Source organism: Argopecten irradians, chromosome 7, assembly GCF_041381155.1.
Source record: "Argopecten irradians isolate NY chromosome 7, Ai_NY, whole genome shotgun sequence".
Taxonomy (NCBI): domain Eukaryota; kingdom Metazoa; phylum Mollusca; class Bivalvia; order Pectinida; family Pectinidae; genus Argopecten; species Argopecten irradians.
In genome coordinates, this window is record NC_091140.1 from 13,285,994 (window position 1) to 13,307,608 (window position 21,615).

The 21,615-nt window shown below is 34.6% G+C and overlaps 1 protein-coding gene across 1 annotated transcript; it reads left to right on the forward strand.

The window, feature by feature from the left end:
• Window positions 1-1,345: 1,345 nt before the first annotated feature.
• On the forward strand, window positions 1,346-16,873 carry LOC138327600 (cytochrome P450 2B5-like). The gene is made up of 5 exons (XM_069273810.1): window positions 1,346-2,120; window positions 2,344-2,674; window positions 5,620-5,801; window positions 13,918-14,361; window positions 14,933-16,873. The coding sequence occupies exons 1-5, from the start codon at window positions 1,796-1,798 to the stop codon at window positions 15,112-15,114; spliced, it is 1,464 nt and encodes a 487-aa protein (XP_069129911.1). The 5' UTR covers window positions 1,346-1,795; the 3' UTR covers window positions 15,115-16,873.
• The last annotated feature ends 4,742 nt before the right edge of the window (window positions 16,874-21,615 follow it).

A 21,615-nucleotide genomic window follows, 5' to 3' on the forward strand; every position in this document is an offset into this window, starting at 1 on the left:
TATTTAGTCTAGATGAAATAAATGATTATTCTAATTACTGGTTTATGTAAATAATGAATGTACTTGCAATATTTTCAACGTTGGACATTTTTGTTTTGCTGTAATTGATAGCGATACTGCTATCGTTTGTGCGATGAGATGAGATGAGGAGGTTTTGCCGAGTCATCTCGGTTTTCCCTGTGGACACCAAAATGAAACTTGTATTGTAAGATATTGACCGTGTATTCCGTTTATCCTGCAACTTTTTCATTATACATACATAAGATGGCATTCAAAACGAAAGCAAATTGCTTGTTATTTACACGATTTCGCTCAAAGCGAAACGCTTCTTTGATAATCAAGAAAAGATGCATTCACTAAACCAAATGAGTAGGTACTCCTTCTTACTACCGTGGGAAATATGTAAGCTACGTCATTCCGGTGATTGTGACGTCACTGTTTGGCGGGACTGACTGCCGTTTCATTCTTTCCTACTTAAAGTGACGTCACTAGAATGTTCGGGATCAAGTCATCAAATTTAGAAATTGAATTAAACGAAAGAAATTAAACATTTATTTACTGACATCGTAATATTTTCCTATTGCAACTATTATAGGAAATTCTTATTGTCCGGAATCGAGTTCTGTGCCCGACTTATGTCGATATCAGTGCTAAAAATACATTGTTTCTTGATATTGTTCCGCTTCCTTTGTTGACTTTTAATTCGTAAAATGAACTTAACCCGCGAAGGGCGTCAGAGCGCTTTTTTTCAACGGGAATAAACACGGTAGTGATAAAGACCTTCCAAGTATGGCAACAGTAAATATTTGCATCAGGGAAATAGGGACACAAAAAGTCGATTTTCTCCAAAAGTAAGTAAGTTACACTACATTGATTTTGCTGGAACACTTAAAACATCGTTCTGATTTCAGAACAATTGGAATTATGAAAATACGTCTTACAGTATTTTTATTATTATTATTACATATAATGTAAGTTAATTAGGAAAAGAAGGAGTTGTGGAATATTTTTTGTGAGATGGCCATGTATTTATGCAGTTTCCTCCATTAACCTGTTGGTTAATAATGACGTCATAATCCATTTTTACGTCGCATACAGTATATCAAATTATTAATCTCGTTTAATTAAGGTATAACAAAGATATCACGGTCATGTTTTCGTAGCGTCCAACTTCCAGATGAGATAGCTACTTATATGAGATAATTTATTTCAATACATGTTATCGTATGTTCAGCCTTCAGGAGTAACCAGGTGTCGCTCCATTGAATATGTAATCCGGAACTCCTCGGGAATCTACAATTATACCATTGAAAACTCCGATGTGTTCAGGATGTAGAATATCAGGTCGACTGTATTACCATATATGGAAATTGCGACTTTGTCTCTTTCATATATGGCATTTCAGTCGACCTGAATATTGACACTTTGTCTTATAATCACATTCTGTGGGACGGACTTGCAGTCTTAACTGTGTCATCTATTACCAACAGTTCAATAAGGTAGTCTTTATTACAAATATCATATTCTGTGGGATGAACTTGCAGTCTTAACTGTGTCATCTGTTATCAACAGTTCATATGAGGTCATCACTAAACTCATCGTTGAAGGATAACATTTTTATAATAGGCAGAGATAACGCAACTACATATATAGCTAGAGTTTTCTTTATCTTGTGCTACACCGTCACATTGTGAAGAAACTAGTTTAATTTTATTCGCTCTGTTGTTATCAAAGTAGTGTTTGGAGAGCCGTGTCCATACATACATGTTCTTAACGTGTCAAATCACCATTCAGTATGGATCCGCTGACAATAGCTCTGTGTATAGTCACTGTCCTGTTTCTTCTGAAACTCTTCCATGTCCCTAACAACGGTCCCCCCGGACCGCCAGGATACCCAGTCGTTGGAAACTTCCCACTGTTCATATCTAGTGACAGATCAAAGTTATTTCACCAACTACGAGGTAAATATGGCGACGTGTTCAGCTTACAGCTAGGCAGCAGACGTATGGTGGTCATCAATGGCTACGAGGCTTTAAAAGAGGCGTTTGTGAAGCAAGCTGACGTCTTCTCGGAGAGACCAACAGCTGACTATGTATCAATGAAAACAAGCAATGACAAAGGTGTGTTATTTGTTTAGACGATATGAAATATTTTAGTGGCGGTCGTCCAACGCTAACTTTCATGAAACCACTCCATTTTCATTTTAATAATGTTAAGGTTTTAAAAATATAAATGTTTTGTCTACATTTGACCATTTTATGATGTTTGTGGGTATTTTTTTTCTTTCGTTTTGTTTTGCATTTAACACATTAAATCATTATCTTATTAGTTATTCCTTGGCAGGTCTAGTCCGCTGTTCGGGTGCGTTTTGGAAGAATACAAGAACATTTTCAATGCGAGCGCTTAGAGAACTCGGATTTGGAAAAAGATCTATGGAGAATAAAATTCTCGAAGAGGTATCCGTCTTTCTGGATGTGATCGGAGAGCATAACGGAGAGGCATTTGCATTAGGAAGAGTTGCACAGATAAGTGTTTCTAACGTTATCTGTAGCATTGTCTTTGGGGAGAGATACGCCCATGACGACGAAAACTTCCAGAAGCTTATGTGGATGATCGATAACCATGTTAAATTACTCTCCAAAGCGATCGTCGTAACATTCTTCCCAGTGGTTAGGTAGGTATTATACATCTAAGAAATAATTATTAGCTTCATCTAGTTCAAGATTATGTCATAGTTTTTGTGGTGAAAAAGAAACGTAAGTTGGAGAAAGGGAAAGAAAATACGAAAATATTTAGTTTATGGTTTAGTTTATGAAGGATATTGTTTGTGGCAGGCAGTTTCTTTTCCAGAACTGCCTTCACTTTTACTAAGAGATAGTCCCGGGATTGATAGAATGACAGTAAAGGCAACCCCTGAAGTATCAAGGATAATATAAATAAATCAGAATATTAAGATAAATGTTTTCTAGCACTCTGAATGAAATAATCTAACAAAGTTCACATCAAACATGTGACTTTCACATAAAAGTATGTTTATTGCCTTACTTACAAAATAAACTTTAATAAAATGCACATCAGTATAAGTTCTGAATCGGAAACGGATAACAAGAGAGAGAATTGCTGATGAACCCAAACTTGCTTTGTTGCCACTAACACAATGGGGACAACCTACGTCACCGGAAGTGATATCGGGCACACAAAAAGCAAGGAAAAAACGCCCACTTCAAGATGAAAATCGGCTGAAACTATGACAGAAAGCAATATCCATATCCAGTTTACAAACACGTGGGTGAAATTTGGAAGTCTGGAAGATATACATGGAGGAAGAAAAACCCAATAAAACAGGATAGATTAGACTTTTTCCTCACTTCAGATAACCTCCTAAATTTAATTGATAAAATAAACATTCATGCAGGATACAGATCAGACCATTCTATTATATCATTAGATCTTAAACTAAATAATTTTGTTAGAGGCAAAGGCCTATGGAAATTCAACAATGATCTCTTACATGATCAGGAATATGTGCAAAAAGTTAAAGATGCAATATACAAAACTAAAATACAATATGCTTCTGATATGTATAATAACGATATTAAAAATATACCAGATTCTGACCTTGAATTATGTATTGATGATCAACTGTTTTTTGAAACTTTACTTTTAGAGATCAGGGGAGTAACAATTTCACATTCATCATTTAAGAAAAAAGAAAGAGATAAAAGAGAAAAAAAGTTAATAACTGAAATAGAATTACTTGAAAAAAATGATTTTGGGTATCTAATCCAGAAACGTATGAAGAAAAAAAATGAATTAGAGAATATTAGAAAGATTAAAATGAAAGGACTTGAAGAAGGCGAAAAACCATCTAAATATTTTTGTAATTTGGAAAATTATAATTATATCAATAAAACAATCTGTAAAATAGAGAAAGACAATGGTGATATTTTAACGGATCAGAAACAGATTCTTGACGAAGTTCAGAATTTTTATAAAGTATTGTATTCAGATCATTCGGGGTCCATTGAAGATGTTGATCTGGATCACCTCTTATCAGGATTTGATTTCATGAAGTTAAGTAATGACCAGAAAGTAAAACTAGAGGGACCATTGACGGAGACAGAAGTACTATCTGCCCTTAAGAACATGAAAAACTGTAAATCGCCTGGCTCTGATGGTTTTACAAGCGAATTTTATAAATTTTTCTGGATAAATTTAAAATGTTTCATTATTAGATCACTAAATTTTGGCTACACCAAGGGTGAACTTTCAATTACACAAAGACAGGGTATTATCACCTGCATACCAAAGGGAGATAAAGCTAGACATTTCTTAAAAAATTGGAGACCTATTACTTTGCTGAATGTAGTGTATAAATTAGCATCAGCTTGCATAGCAAACAGGCTAAAGTCAGTTTTAGATTATTTAATATCGGAAACTCAGACAGGTTTTTTAAACGAACGTTATATTGGAGAAAATACTAGACTCATTTACGACATTATGAATTATTCAGAATTAAATGATATCCCTGGACTTTTAATTTTTATTGATTTTGAAAAAGCTTTTGATTCGGTCTCATGGGATTTTTTACATAAAGTAATAGATTTTTTTAATTTCGGAGAAAGCACCAAAAGATGGATTAAAACATTATGTAATAATATATTTTCAGCAGTTACACAAAATTCTTTTCTATCAGAATTTTTTAATATACAAAGAGGTTGCAGACACGGTGATCCTGTCTCCCCATACCTTTTTTCACTTGTTGCTGAAGTGCTAGCTATTCTCATAAAAAATAACAGAAATATCAAGGGCAAAAAAGTTTATCAAAAAGACCATAAACTCTCACAGTTTGCAGATGACACATCAATTATTTTAGACGGATCGCAGTACTCATTCAATGAAACTCTGAATGTGTTAGATTTTTTTGGTAAGATCTCTGGCTTGAAAGTCAATAATGACAAAACTAAAGTTATTTGGATTGGGAAGAAAAAAATCAGTGCTGACGTATACCATCATAGATGGAAACTTAAATGGGGTGAAACAAGATTTAATTTACTTGGTATTGATTTTTCAGTTAATTAAGATGAAATGACTAGTATAAATTACACAAAAGTGCAAACTAATATAAAAAATATCCTTGGGCATTGGTCAAGGAGACTCCTTACTCCTATTGGAAGAATTGTAGTTTTGAAATCAATTATTATACCTAAATTCAATCTTTGTTTATAACTGTGTGTGTGTGTGTGTGTGTGTGTGTGTGTGTGTGTGTGTGTGTGTGTGTGTGTGTGTGTGTGTGTGTGTGTGTGTGTGTGTGTGTGTGTGTGTTGTGTGTGTGTGTGTGTGTGGTGTGTGTGTGTGTGTGTGTGTGTGTGTGTGTGTGTGGTGTGTGTGTGTGTGTGTGTGTGTGTGTGTGTGTGCACGTGCACGACACATTCACACAAATTCACACATTCATTGAAAACCACCCTAAACATGTTGATCGGACATTGAATTGAAATCAAACCAAATTGTTTTGCATGTAAATGTAAAGCTTTCACTTAGAAGGGAATGCAACCTTTTGCTTGTGGAAGAATAGTTTCTTACTCATGTGATTTATACCGAATGTTTGCTGTTTATTAGATTTCTCCCTGGTGATGTAACCAAACTCGAAGCATTGTCTACGAATTACCAGAATACAAATCGCTTCCTGCAACACCAAATAGACAGACACCGGGCAACATTCCATAAAGACAACATCAGAGATTTTATTGATGCTTTTATCTTAGAGGAAATGACGCAGGGGAAAACAGATTACCTGGACGGTATGTATTTTGTATTTCCATAACGCCATGTGACGTATCTCTTCTTGCGGGTATCACGCCATGTATTTGTAAATGTAACGCCAAATGGGTTTTTTTCAGCGGATGTAGATTTTGCATAAAAAATCATGACGTTATAATGAATGTCTACCTCTAAGTGCAAATAACTTTGTTATATCTTTACTTTATTTCCTATACTATTCTATAATAAAACAAGTCCAATATTTCAGATGATCATTGCGGTACTCATTATTTCTCGTCATATGTCTGTATGTGGTGATTAACAAACAGAACCAGACCAAACATCACTTTGTTCTATCGTTCAGTGTTCTGCAAATTAGTTTAATTATTATTGATTATCACATATTTATGAAAACATTCTTTGTTATATTTTATTTCAAAACTAAAATCATAGCATTTATTTCATTTGCTACTAAACATCATAATTATAGACTTGTAATGGAGCTTATTTCGTATTTATATACATGATAGAAGGTATAACAACACATGTTGATCTCAAGCTCAGTCAGCAAATGGATAATATATATATATATAAAAAGGTAAATGTAACGTCAAATATTTTTAGCGGAGAAGTCACGATTAATGGTTACCTTCAAGAACAAATAACTTCGTTAAATGTAAAAAAAGTAAGGTGCTGAAAGCTAATATTAAAATCCCATAAAAACTGCCTACAGCCCAAATTTTTTTAAAGTTTGTATATCGAAAGTACTACTAGTTAACCTTTAAAATAAGACTTCTTTTTCCTTTTGTCATATCAAAAAGGCCCAAAGGGCCTGAAATATTCGTGTTCATTTGCCATAAACTACCTTGAAGTCATAAATATGTCAAAATGGGTCATCCTTTGTTTCATTAATCATTTATATAGATCGTCTACTTTATATTTGAGTCATTTTTCAGATTTTGAACGGAATCTTTTGTTTAAATATTCATTTTAACAAAGAAAAAAATTCGAAAGGCGTAAAATGCACACCAAATCAATGAATAATGAAACTATACAATATCCATACCCGACTTTATTTTTAAAACATGGCTGTGATGTCATCTATTGTTATAGCTTGAGGTATAGTCGGAGCAAAGTCTACTATTACATTTATGTATCACCAACTACTGTGGAATAGTTACCTTTTGCTGTGGAATAGTTTGTAAACTATTCCACAGTTGAAGGTGAATGTAGTGACTCAGATGATAATAGCTTAGCATGTAATCAGAAATACATCCTCATTCATTAAATCTTCGGAGAGGATGCTCTTTTTCCATATTTTGTGTATCCAAATCACTTCATATTCCATAGAAATTGCACCATTCAAACAAATTTACATCCCAACACCTTTCAAGAAGATAATAATTCCCAAGGAATACTTTCAAATAACACTCTTTTGCAACATGATTTCACTATTTTGTGTATATATCTAAAACATTGGGGATTGTTTGGTTGTTTTTTCATTCTAAACTTCGCTCTAAGGCGTGTGTTGCATGTGAAAAGGTTTTTACTGAAATCACTTCCAATTTATATCTGCATATACAGAGCTACATATTTAATGTCCTCCATGTTGAACAGTGAAAAGTAAACTGAGTAAATGTTTCAGTGTGAGTACATATAGTACCTGTGCATGGAACTCTCTAAAAAAGCATGCAAATCATGATTCTTGTTCTCCGAGCGAGGTAAATAAATGAATCATGAATAGGTCTCAAGGTTTAAATAGGTAGTAAGGGTTTACCTGGAGCTGTTGAAGAGTTGAACAATACCCAGTGTAATAGTGGAGAGCACCAGTGATATCCTGTGCCATGTTGTAAGTATGAGAAACACCTCTAACTGTGGAATAGTCAAGACAATGAATAGTTCTCGACCTTAACGGGCCTCGAACAATTAATTATCTTGACTATTCCACAGTTTTCGGTGTTTCTCCTATACATACATACCTAAACATTTGGTGAAATAAGTTAACATATGGAATTCAATTCAAATCGCTGTTTTAGGTGAGCCAATCCCAAACTCTTCCGAAATTTCATCCAGTGTAAGCTGTAAAACAAGGCGGTCTCACCCGTATATCATTGCAGTATAGCACACACACATATATATATAGGTACATTTGTATATGCATGCACTTTGTATTATATTGTCCAATATTATATATACTCTGTTTTCCTTCTATTCGATGGGGTTCGATATATAGGATATCAACTCGTTGTTTCCATTTTTAGAACATCGTGTTTATATTCCTTCTGTAACGTCATTACCCAACATTGTCCTATGGCCTTCGTTCTTCTTCTAATTAACATAATTCTTTTGACACTGCATATGTAACCATAACAAAGGTCCATAATTTGTAATTTAATGCTTATCAATTTAAGGCACAAGTGACTTGGTGCAAAATGTAATCAAAAACTTTGATTTAGACCTAGGCAAGTTAAATAATATTTGTCGGTAAAATGTAATACTATCGATATCAAATTTAATATTGCTTATACAAAGTAATTTCAATATCGGGGTTCTCCCCTGACTATCATGATAAGCAAACATGTTTTATTACCTACTAGCCTAGATTCTATGTGAATTTTTTTATCTTGACTTATCAATAAACGAGTATATTTTGTTAATGTCCACGCAACAAACCGTCTACACTACAGATTTACTTTGTCATCTTTCATACACGACGGAGATTATCATGTTATTTCTAAAGAACAATTATGATGAAGACCATATCATGTATGTAGTCAAAATGTCTTTTCAAATAATATACAGTACATTGTACCTACTGACTGACTGTGATAATTAACAGTATTTGAGCAATTTCTTGGTACAAGTGCTTACTTTAGAGTCAAAGTCGTCACGAGTTGTCTTTCAAAATAATTTTGTTAACAAGTTGATCCGCGGTTCAAACGCTTTCAAATATTACCCGCCGACACTTTTTTTTCAATTTGTGTACTGCAGGCAACTCCTGACATTATAAGTGCTATTTTTAGCAATTTAAGTTCATTATATGCCTAGCATCTACACGACAATTTTTTGATAAGGTTTATTACTAAATAAGGCGATAAGAACACAAAAATAAAGATATTAATGAATTTTAAAAAATGTATCAATCAGGCTAATAGATTTGCGGAATGATGAACTTGTTATTGGCACATGTGAGAAATCTACGTAACTGCTGTAAACCATACATGTTTACTCCTGTTTTAACACTTCTAATCTTAGTTTTTGATGAAGAACCTGGTAATACTTATCAATTTAATAAAACGATTGTTATCATAAACTACTTTGATGCTTCCATATTGAACAATTAAGTCAATAAGATAAAAAGATTTCAAAATGGCTTCCACACCGGACCAGAATACGAAAAGATGAGAATTAATGTTGTTAATTTTCGTCTTTTCGCAATTTAAGGTTTGTTAATTTTCGTCTTTTCGGGGCGAAAAGACGAAAAGATGAAAATTAAGGTGTGTTAAAAGACGAAAAGACGAGATTTTTGCAGGCGAAAAGACGAGAATAAAAGTCGCTAATAAGCGCGCATGACTTTTATCTTTTCGTGTTTTATTTTTCGTCTTTTCGTCTTTTCGCCTCGAAAACACGCGATACAGAGATGGTTAAATTTCGTCTTTTCGGGGCGAAAAGACGAAAAGGGCACAAATCAGCCACCGTAGTATAGATGTAGTTATAATTTTGGATGCTAAATATAATGGTAACAGTTTCGAAAATATTGGTTGCCATGGTAACAAAATGGAGGCCTCTGATTAACTGAAATTTAGATGATGTCAGATTTAAATGAAAATTAGTACAAAGGGATTTCAAAGTATGCTGAATATCATGGTATCACTTTCAAAAAGATTGGTTGCCATGGTAACAAAATGGAGGCCCCTGATTGGTGGAAATTTAACTATTGTCAGATTTAAGTGAAATTATATATATATATGGGTTATTAAGTATGCTGAATAACATAGGAACACTTTAGAAATGCTTGATTTCCATGGTAACAAAATGAGCGACTCTGATTGGTTGAAATTTACGATTTAAGACTTTGTTGTCATGGTACTGTAACAAAATAAAGAGCCCTGATTGGACAAAATTAAGATTGTAGCCTTTGTGGTGTTGTATTCAAACCTATTTTATTTGAAAATAAAAGTTAATTCTGTTTCGCTCTTTAGTTTACATAAATTTACTTTCAAATAGTTTTTTTTATCTACATAAGGAGAAGGAGAATCTTAATTTTATCTTTTGAGATTGAGGATAATAACGAAAATACGTTTCTTTCTAAATTTTTTTTCTGTATATAAAAAGGATATATAAATGTCCTGTACATGTGACTATGATGTTATAAATGTCTGTGTGGATAGGGTACTATAAATGTACATATGGCTAGGATACATATAAATTTACATTACTAGGATCTAACAATGTACATGTGCTAGATACTATAAATGTACATGTGACTAGGATACTATAAATGTACATGTGGCTAGGATACCACTATAAATGTACATATGGCTAGGATACTATAAATGTACATGTGACTAGGATACTATAAATATACATGTGGCTAGGATACTATAAATGTACATGGACTAGGATACTATAAATGTACATGTGGCTAGGATACTATAAATGTACATGTGACTAGGATACTATAAATGTACATGTGACTAGGTATCCTATATGTACATTATAGTACACTAGTAATGGCATTTATAGTATCCTAGGATACTACCTAAATGTACATTATGTGACATGTACTAGATCCTAGCCACATGTACTATATCACATGTACATGTTATATATATTAGTCACATGTACTATAGTCTAGTCACATGTGATTGACTATTATAGATACTATACAATGTACATGTGTACTAGACATGATACTATAAATGTACATGTGACTAGGATACTACAATGTACATGTGACTATGATACTATAATGTACATGTGACTAGATATACTAGCCACATGTACATGTGACTAGGATACTATAAATGTATATGTGACTAGGATACTATCAATGTACATGTGACTAGGATACTATCAATGTACATGTGGCTAGGATACTATCAATGTACATGTGGTTGGGATACTATAAATGTACATGTGACTAGGATACTATAAATGTACATGTGACTGGGATTCTATAAATGTACATGTGACTAGGATTCTATATGTACATGTACATGTGTATACATGTGAGTGACTAGGATACTATAAATGTACATGTGGCTAGGATACTATAAATGTACATGTGACTAGGATACTATCAATGTACATGTGACTAGGATACTATAAATGTACATGTGGTTGGGATACTATAAATGTACATGTGACTAGGATACTATAAATGTACATGTGACTAGGATACTATAAATGTACATGTGACTGGGATTCTATAAATGTACATGTGGCTAGGATACTATAAATGCACATGTAACTAGGATACTATAAATGTACATGTGACTAGGATTCTCTTTTCGCAGTGTAATCAGTACAATGGTGTTACCAAGTGTTGGCAAGAGAGAATTATTGATAGCAATACTAACTTCCGGTTATGACGTCATCAAGATGGCCGCCATCTTGTATTTCACTAACAACAAAAGAAAAATAGTCATAACATTGATATTTTTCATCGTTCATTTATTTAACGTACGTAGGAAATGAAAATAAAACATTTTAAGCTCAAAAATGGTAATTTTCAGCAAATTTTTCATATTTTGATTGACGCAGCAAAAATGTTTCCCAGCAATTATTATTGATCGTAATCAGTTATTTGATCTCTTGTCAACCAGTAAAAACAACAACAAAATATATAGAAATACAAAAGAGAAGTATTGTTATACCATCATTTGGTTTACAAAACATCACCGTTTGCGCATTCAAGGCATATGATTGTTATTTTCCCAAACCGCCGACACTACAGATTCCTAGTGTCTTCGAATTTCCTGAATATATCATTGGCTATTGAAAATTTAAAATTTAACAAATTTGAATTTAAAGTTCGCTGAACATCTAAGTAGCGTCTCAAAGTGAACTATCACAGCAAAACGCCAACTTATAGATATATGGTATCAAATTAAAACTGAGGTAATTCTGTCATTCCGTAAATACCATGACACTTTCCGAAACGTTTTTATGCCTTTTAGAATGAGCACATCCAGTGATTTCCCTGTGTATAACGTAAGGAAATGTCATATGATTACTTAACAGTGTCACATATTTCTTTCACTAGTTCTTGGTCTTCGATGGCGATGCGCTGATGAGCTGATGTGACATTGCATTACCGGTTTGCCGACTTGTCAACCATCCATGGCCAGAGGTAACATAAGAATCATCGGTTTCAGGGATGTGGGAGCTCTTTCTGTTTCCAACCTAGTGATTCACATATCGAATATGATGTTCCAGACTTCCCCGGCAGATCAGCAGATCACATTCTGCGAAGGGTTGAGCTGGTTCTCCTTAATTCGTATGAAGCACAATTCCTCATTCTTGTGGACCTTCAGTGACCATAGATGGCTTAGTTGGATTCTTTGAGGTCATAAATGAGTCCTGCAGTGAAGTTCCACTATTTGCCAAGTCTGGAAAGCACTGTAGAGAACCTTTTTCTGGAGAGTCTCCAATGGTCTCTTTACACATGCACCAGATGTGACACGACCAGCACCTTCAAGGGAGTGGGAAAAGTCAGACCAATGGAAAACATTTAACATTTATGGCCTCATTAATGACCTCGATGATATCACCTGTGCCATTTATGGTCGCACGATGGTCCACGAGATTGATGAATAGTACTTCATACAAATTATGGAGCTATGAGCTAAGGAAACCAATTCCACCATTCGAATAATGTGGATCTGGTGTAGTTTCCATTATGCCGGAGAAGTCTGAAACAGCATATACGATAGTTAGAATCTGAGGGAGATCCCACATCATTGAACCTGTTGTTCCTGATATGAACTCTGGCCATGGAATGGTCATGAAAGATGACAGGCTAGAACAACACTGGTAATGTAGTGTCACGTCAGCTCATCGACATTAAAGACGGCGCTCTGGTTTTCCACGAATTTGATACTGATATCTCGATTACTCTGATTCGGACTACAAGCTACCAGACAATGCCGAGTCTCTTCATTAGATAGAGCAGTGAGGCGTGAAAGCACACACACAGTGATAATGGTTATCATTAAGAACCAGACAGTGAACAAAATGTTTCTGATGTTAACTCTTACCATGGGCGGTTGACAAGTTAGAACCACGATAGTAACCCGGTAATGTAATATCACATCAGGTCATCGAGATCGAAGACGACACTCTGGCGAGAAAGCACGCATAACGATAATGGTTATCATTAAGAACCAGTGAAAGATATATGTGACACTGTAGTAACCATCTAACATTTTGCTTATGCTATGCATAGGAAATAAAAAATGAATGTTCTCATATTCAAAGACACAAAACGCTCTGGAAACTGTTAATGATATAAACGGAAACACAGGCTTAGGTTACATTTGTTACTCTATCAGTAGGTGTTGTGCTGTAATAATTATTATTGAGACGCTGGTCAACGTCAGCGGTTTGGAGTTCGAAAAATAGCATATGCCCATTATACGCACCTGGTGATGTTTTGTATACCTAATGAGGGTATAACAAATAATTCTCCTTTGCATTTCTACATATTTTTTGTTTTTGTTGGAGTTTTTTACTGATTGATAAGAGATCAAATAACGGATTACAAATAATTTGTTGTTGGGAAACATTTTTGCTGTGTCAATCCAAATAGGAAAAAATTTGCTGAAAAAACACCATTTTTGAGCTTAAAATCATCTTATATTTTTTCATTTCTTGCGTACATTAGACTATTTTCATTTTTTAGTGAAATTCGAGATGGCGGCCATCTTGATGACGTCATAACCGGAAGTTCATCCTAACTTATGCAATGATAACATTTTGATTTGTGATCACTGGATCATAAAGGGTTAAGAAAAATATTGGTTCGGAGCTTTGGGGGGGGGGGGGGGGGGGGGTTGCATGTGGGACCCACCTAGCCCATGGCCTATATAGCATTACAGGATATTTTTGTTACTTTTGTTCAATAATATTTTAATCACTTTTGAATACTTTCAGATGAAAACTTGACAAAGGTCGTGAATGGTTTGTTTGTCGCAGGGACCGAGACAACGTCTACGACAATAAAGTGGGCGATACTGTTTCTAATTCGCCACCCGCACGTGCAGATCAAATTACGTCATGAAATTAACAACGTCATCGGATCGTCACGTGTTCCTTCTATTGCAGATAAAACGCAAATGTCATACACCGAAGCGTTCATTCACGAGACTTTACGCATGGCCAATTTAGTACCATTTTCTTTAATTCATGGAGTCAAACACGACACCGTATTTAGGGGCTACACCATACGAAAGGAAGACCTTGTGGTCCCGAATCTTGAGTCGTCTCTGTTTGAGGAATCATTGTTTGAAGATCCCCATACCTTCAATCCAGAGAGATTCATCGGCGAAGACGGAAAACTAAACGGAAAAGAACATACCGTTCTGGCTTTTTCTTTAGGTGAACATCAGTTACTTTTAGTAATTAAGAGCGTCATAATATTTAATATGATATCTATAATATAAATATATAACATTATGATATTTTCAGTATCTCAATAGATACGGGTATGATTTGTCCAATACTTTTCAGTGTTATCAATTTGATGCTAAGGAAAAATATCTGGGTTTTTTTGGGGGTTTTTTGGGTTTTTTTTTTTGTCGAGCTAGGGACAAAACAGCATACCTTCGTTATACAACTACATGACATTGAATTAACTTGCTGAATTCTTTTGAATTCTTTTTAGATATTATTTGTTATATTTGATAAATACTGTACCTTTATAAAGAATCAGAAAGCTAAACAATGTACAATAATCCAATTGTTAAACTGATTTTGTCAATGGACTCGTCTACAATGACAACAAAAACCAAAACCATAGCAGATCTCAATTACTTGTAACCTAGTTTTATGTGTCCATGTCTGCTTGCCACATCGTACAACGTTTGAGTGGAAGAGGGGGCATTATATCAAATTCAATAACTTTAAAAAAATAAACTGATAATTCACTCAATTATCTTCTTTTGTAAAGGAAGAAGAGTATGTTTTGGAGAAAGTCTAGCGAGGATGGAACTTTTCCTGTTCTTGACGTCATTGGTTCAAACATTCAAACTTCTTCCTGAAGATGACAAACGATTGCCGCCGACAAAACCTATATCGGGGGTAGTTAACTATCCACAAGAATTCAAGTTCAAGGCCGTCAAAATCAACTAATTGGTATAAAATCATCGATACTCCAGTACTGTGCATCAAAGGATTCAAATAACGGTACACTGTGGTTGGCTGTGTTGCTTTGAAGTTGGGTGCCGCTCTCTCTGTACTCTTCCAAGAAAATCCCTGCAGGCCTATGTTTGATCAGTTTCCTTTCCTGACTTGCGTTCATTTTTACTATGAGATAGTCCAGGGGTGGATAGAATAACAGTAAAAGTAACCCCCTGAAGTTACGAGGATGGTACATGTATAAAATACTACTCTGAATGAAAATAACCGAACATATTCACATCAAACATGCAACTTTTATATAAAATTATGTTTATTACCTTACTCACAAAATCTTAAGTTCTGAATGGCAAACGGGAATCACAAGAGACGGGATTGATGTGGAACCCCTAACCTTGCTTGGTTGTCACTAAGCTTGACATTAAACTTCTATTATGTGATTATCTTCTCTGATTGTATTATGATTTTGTATGTCAAACAATATGAGCATTTGTGACAATTAATAAACTACACTTGGAATTGAACTAATTGAGCATTAGAATTGCATTTCACGATTGTATTGAAAAGTGTGCATCCCCTTTCTGCTTCCATTGTGTAAAACGTAAATAATTAACTTGTTCAGATATATTATCATAACGAAGCCTCAACACCCCCTTCTCCGTCATCAAAATATCTTCAGTATATATGGTGGTTATCTCTGCAGCCAAAGGATTTTAACATATAGTCACATTTCTGATTCCACCTGATTTGGATTTCATCGACCTAACATCTTTAATATTTGGAGATATTTCAATCAAGATGTCAATTTTAAGCAAGAATTTGTGTTATGTATGACACTAAATACATGTAGTTATTAGATAAGGGAGATAACTCCTATAGCTTTATTATCAATACATCCTATAAAGGTCATATCATTAATCTAGGTGATAGAACTTTCTAGAATATTATCATGTATAAACAAATATGTTTGTAAACATGTTGATTATAAGTAGAGATCTAGAATGATTTATTTCCAGAAAGTTCTGTGTGATTATTTTTTCACTGTTTTTAGTTAGATATTTCTAGAAGTATAAGGTTCTCCAATATTCTTGAACTAGGGTTTAGCTATATATATACTCGAGCTGTCCGAGGCTAATTCGAACTGTAATGAGACCTGTAATGAGACATATCAAGAATTGTACAGTGCCATATTAGATTCTATTGGGAGAGCTATTGTGACTTTATCTGTGGATTATTACAACACTTTGTGTGGATTTATTCATATTGTCTGGAACTTTACAAATCATCTGTGGACATTCATTTTCCTCGTGGATTTGTGATTATTGTTAATTTGAAACCTGGAAGGATCAAGGATTATACCAGGACATTCGCATACAGATAAGTAACACTTTAAATCATCGTATTACTCTTGTACCACCACCAATTACTTTAGATATTGTAAACCATCTCTGTATAATATTGTATATATAATTAAATTGTGTTTTGAATTTAGCTGCTGGTTTCTCATTTCTGTTGTTCGTTCATGTAACATTTGCAATAAAACAGCATTATAGCGTTTAACCTGAATTTCACAAATGTAGCTTGATATATACGTGGTCAGCAGATCAAACTTCGAGCACCTGTCTAATCTTAGAGAGCGAAATGGATTTTTTTATTCTCGGAACTTTCAATACATAAAATTAACTTCAAAACATTTCTACCAAATCCGATATCATTAGTAATATAGAGTATAATAATATCTTATCCTTCCTTAACAAAACAACAGAAGTCGACATGACCCGTACGCTTTACTAAAGGTACACTACGTACTTTTTCAATGTGTTGGTTTGATTGTTAGCAATCTGAGTTGTTATTCTAACGATGGCCTTTGTCATATTCCTTAGTCTGGTATTTAATGTTACACGTCAATTTTAGGGTTCAAAGGTTTAAAAGTTGGCCGAACAAGCAAATTACCATGAGCCATGAGAAACCGAGGTGATTACTCTTACCTCTATCTTATTTTTGAGAGTCAAATAAAACACTTCCGGCAAATTCTTTTTTTTTTTTTTTTTTTTTTACAATACCTTTTTTTACAATACCGACACAAGTCTGTATGAAAATCAGAGAAAATATGTTTTCATTGGCTAAAACCATATGTTTAGAGGAATATACGGCAGTCAGCTTTCAGAATGTGGTGTTTTGTAATATGTACATGTAGGTCTGAGTTTACATTGTAAAATGTCCAAAATCCATCTTGTCTGGTGTTGCGAAAATCCGCTGAAAACAATTTGCATTGTGTATAACCAAGTACAAGTACTCGACCTTAGAAAACTATACGATAGCTTCCCAAGGACGGACGGAACAACCTAGGATTGTATACTTCGTACTTCGAGCAAGAAAGACATCCGTATTTGGAACTTGTATCGCTTAACCTTACATTTACCTAGCAAACATCCCTGTACACCCCTGGTTTGATGATTAGAACAAACTATGGTCGCTATTGTGTTTACACCTAATTTATTTCCACAATCACGTCGAAGAGAACACTGTAAATATATGTCCTTTAAGCATGGCTGCGATGTCATCTTTTGTTGTAGCTTGAGATATAGTTGAAACAAAGTCTACTATTATCACTTATTACAATGGAATAGTTACGTTTTCTGTGGAATAGTTTATGAACTATTCCATGGGAAAGGTAACCATGACTTGTGAACATAACTAAGGAAAAGTCAGCAGATATGTTTTGGAAATAGACATCGAATAGCATGAATAGGCCTAAAATATCATTATATTCCTATTCCTTAGGGAACAAAACATTAAAGTGACAAACAATACTATAATTCCACGCAACAACAAGCATTTTTTTTATAAAAGATAAATCCAATGTACTTGTCTTGATGTTTTTGTACTTTTATCTTTATTTTTATACAAATTCGATCACTTCAATCTTAAATAAATATCTTCATTTCTTTCATGGCAACTTTATCCATAACTCGCAAACGAATTCACTTTAATAAACCTAGACCCAGAAGGAACATGGTAGTTTTCTAATATTAAGAATATTCAGATGGAATTCCATTAGAAAACAGTTTAATTTTCCGTCAAGAAGAAATCCCGGATGCTTTGTAATATTTCCAAATGTCTGTTTTTCATCTCTCCATCCAAATCAATTTGTATTCCGCACTCACATCACAACACTTTTCACGGAGACAATAATTCCCCAGAAATGCTCTCATGAAACGCAATATTATTGTGCCACGTTATTTCACTTTTCTGTGTACATGTACATGTACACATACTTATAGGGCGTTTTTAATACATCAAGCTTTTGTGTTTCCAAACTAGTCTTAAATATCACGGAATGGATTTCCCAGTACAATTTCGAGGCAGGCTTATACTTATGATGCAAGAGCTTGTGTAACATTTTCTCCAAATTTAAACCGTTCCTTGTGCTGTATGGAAAAAAAGTTCTTGGTCCAAATCACTTAAAAACTTTATATCCAAAAATCATCAGTGCTGGGTTCAAAACTGCATGCAGAGCTAAATATAATTATTATGATCTTCCATGTTGAACAGTGAAAACTAAACTGAATAAATGTTTCAGTGTGAGCACCATTTAATACCCTGTGCATGGACCGATCTTCCAAAAAAGTGTATGCAAGTCATGATACATCCTCTCTTAGCGAGGTACTGAACTGCATCATGAATAATTGTTTGTTTGTACACAGCTTTGGTCATATAAGGACGGCCTCCCATGTATGCGATGTGTTGCGGGTATGTTGTGCGAGGTGTGTTTTGGGAGACTGCAGTATATTCATGTTGTGTCTTCTTGTATAGTGGAACTGTTGCCCTTTTTATAGTGCTATATCACTAAAGCATGCCACCGTAGACACCAAGCAACACACCCCACCCGGTCACATTATACTGATAACGGACGAACCAGTCGTCCCACTCCCTGTATGCCGAGCGCTAAGCAGGAGCAGAAACTACCACTATTATAGACTTTGGTGTGTCTCGGCCAGGGGACAGAACCCAGAGCCTTCCTCACAGGGGCGAACGCTCAACTCAAGGCCAAAAGTGAGGCGGTGTCAAGGGAGACGCTAGGAAGAACAAAGTTAGTTAGGAAGAAGAGAAAAGATAAGATCCTTAATTTAGTCGCCTTTTACGATCATGCAATAGGGGCAGCAGGTACAATTCTAACGCCCTACCTGCAGGGCTAACATCATCATGAATTAATCTCAATGTATTGTATGGGTTTACCTCGAGCTGCGGAATAGCCAGTGTAAAAGTAGAGAATACCAGTGGCATTCGGTGCCTTGTTATAAGTATGAGAAACAACTTAATAGTCAAGATAATGAATAGTTCTCGGCTCTTACGGGCCTCAAACAATTCATTATAATTGACTATGGGTCACTATTCTACAGTTTTCGGTGTTTCTCCTATACATAATATCAGTTTCTCATACATGATAGTGTAATAATAATCTGGACGAAAACCAACGCGAAAGCCGATATGCAGTGCATGTTTTTATTTGTGTGTACTCAAAATAGACCGCGAAGTTTCATCCCTGGCTCCCCCTTTGCACCTGTTGCTTTATATTTTTGCTTTTGAATTCGGGTTTTTTTTTATTACAGATTTTTAATATAGATACTGAAGCTTAATTTAGTGTCTTCTTCTTCGGCGGTTTACATGAACGCTGTCAAAAAAAAATATAAAGATATAAGATATCTTATATAGATATAAGATATCTCATATATATAAGATATCTTATATAATTATTATATATCTTATTTAATTCGATTAAATACGGGATAGGCCTTGCTACTTCAATAAATGTTAAATTGACTTGCCATAATATTGTGTATTATTTTGTAGAAAAGTATTAATCTTGTGTGTAGCCGTCGTGTCTGTAAGGTTGGCCAGTTGAGTTGATGTATCATGTTTGTAACTGAACTGGTGTCGTGATATTTGTTGTGAACGTATCTTGCTGCTCTGCATTGTGTTTTTTTCTATCTGTTGAATTTGGTGTGTGTTCTGGGGATCCCGCATATGGAAGAGCAGTATTCCAGTTTGGGTCGGACTAGTGCTTTGTATGCGTGTGCTTTTATGTGAGGTGAATTAATTTTTAAGTTGCGCTTTAAAAAGCCTAGTGATCTGTTTGTGTTTTCGGTGATATTATTTATGCGCATGTCCCATTTTAGTTTTTAGTATTTTTTTGTAGTGTTAGTCCTAAATATTTACTTGAGTTTTCTTGCTCGAGTGTGTGAGTGTGGAGTGTGTAGTTGTGATGTATTTTGTTGCGTTTTGGTGTAACACTGATGAGGTTGCATTTATCTGGGTGAAAAATTTCATTAGCCAGTCTGTTTCCCATTGTGCTGCTGCGGTCAAATCTTTATGTAGTTTTATTGTGTCATCTTTGTTGTATATTGTTTTGTATATAATACTGTCGTCTGCGAATAATCTTAGTGTGCTGTGCTGCATGTATTGATGGAAATCGTTAATGTATATATGAGAAACAGAATATGATAAACCTTCAACGTGAGTTCAGAAGAGCCTATGTTCCGATAAACAATTGTAGAAATAGCAAGTCATTTCAGATGTCACAGTAGGTACATAATATTAATGTAGAACAGCAGATCTAGAGAACAACATAAGTCGGTGAGACAAAGCATATATATATATATATATATAATATATATCTATAGTGGCCTAGTGCTAGACCAAGCCATGTAGGTTATAACCAGTAAATAAATTATAACATGTTTGTAGAATCACAGTCGTACAGTGAGAATTATCAAAATTTTACTGTCTGGGAAAGGGAGTGTTGTAGTACTACATTTGGTATCGTACATAAATTTAACCGCAATTTCAAAGCGAGCCCCTCATCCTAATCTTTTTGGCTTTTTCTCTGGGTTACAAAGGAATCATATTGATTGAAAACACTCCAATTAATCCTAAATCAAAATTTATATAATAAAATGATATTTTATAGTTTGCATCATTCCTATGAAAAACGACCCCGACTGAATGACATTTTTTTGTCCAAAATTTCTGTTTAAACATAACATTTCTACACATTAAATTCATTACATCATGAAATACAATTGGGGGTTGTGGTACATGGTCATTCAATAGATTATAACTAAACTTGATGAATCGACCTGCAATAGTTTTATCGAAAAACATAATTCAACCGATTTCTAATGGGCTCAGAAACCTCGTACATTTTAGGAATTTCTGTTTGCCGTATACAGACTTCAAGGTCATCAGACAAGAAACAAAAAGTAACACGACGACGCGTTCCCTATTCGCATTTAAAAAAATCTTACGCGTACATATATGGACTTTGACCAATGACAGTATGATGTAAAACTATGACACAAGTCACAATAGGGCCCTTTTCTCCTATTTTCCCCATCTGGCGAGATAAGGAAAACCTTCCCTATGACCGTCATGCGCGTCACAGGTAAGGTAGACCTATGTATTCTTAAAGGGGTCCATTTGTAGGTGTGAATC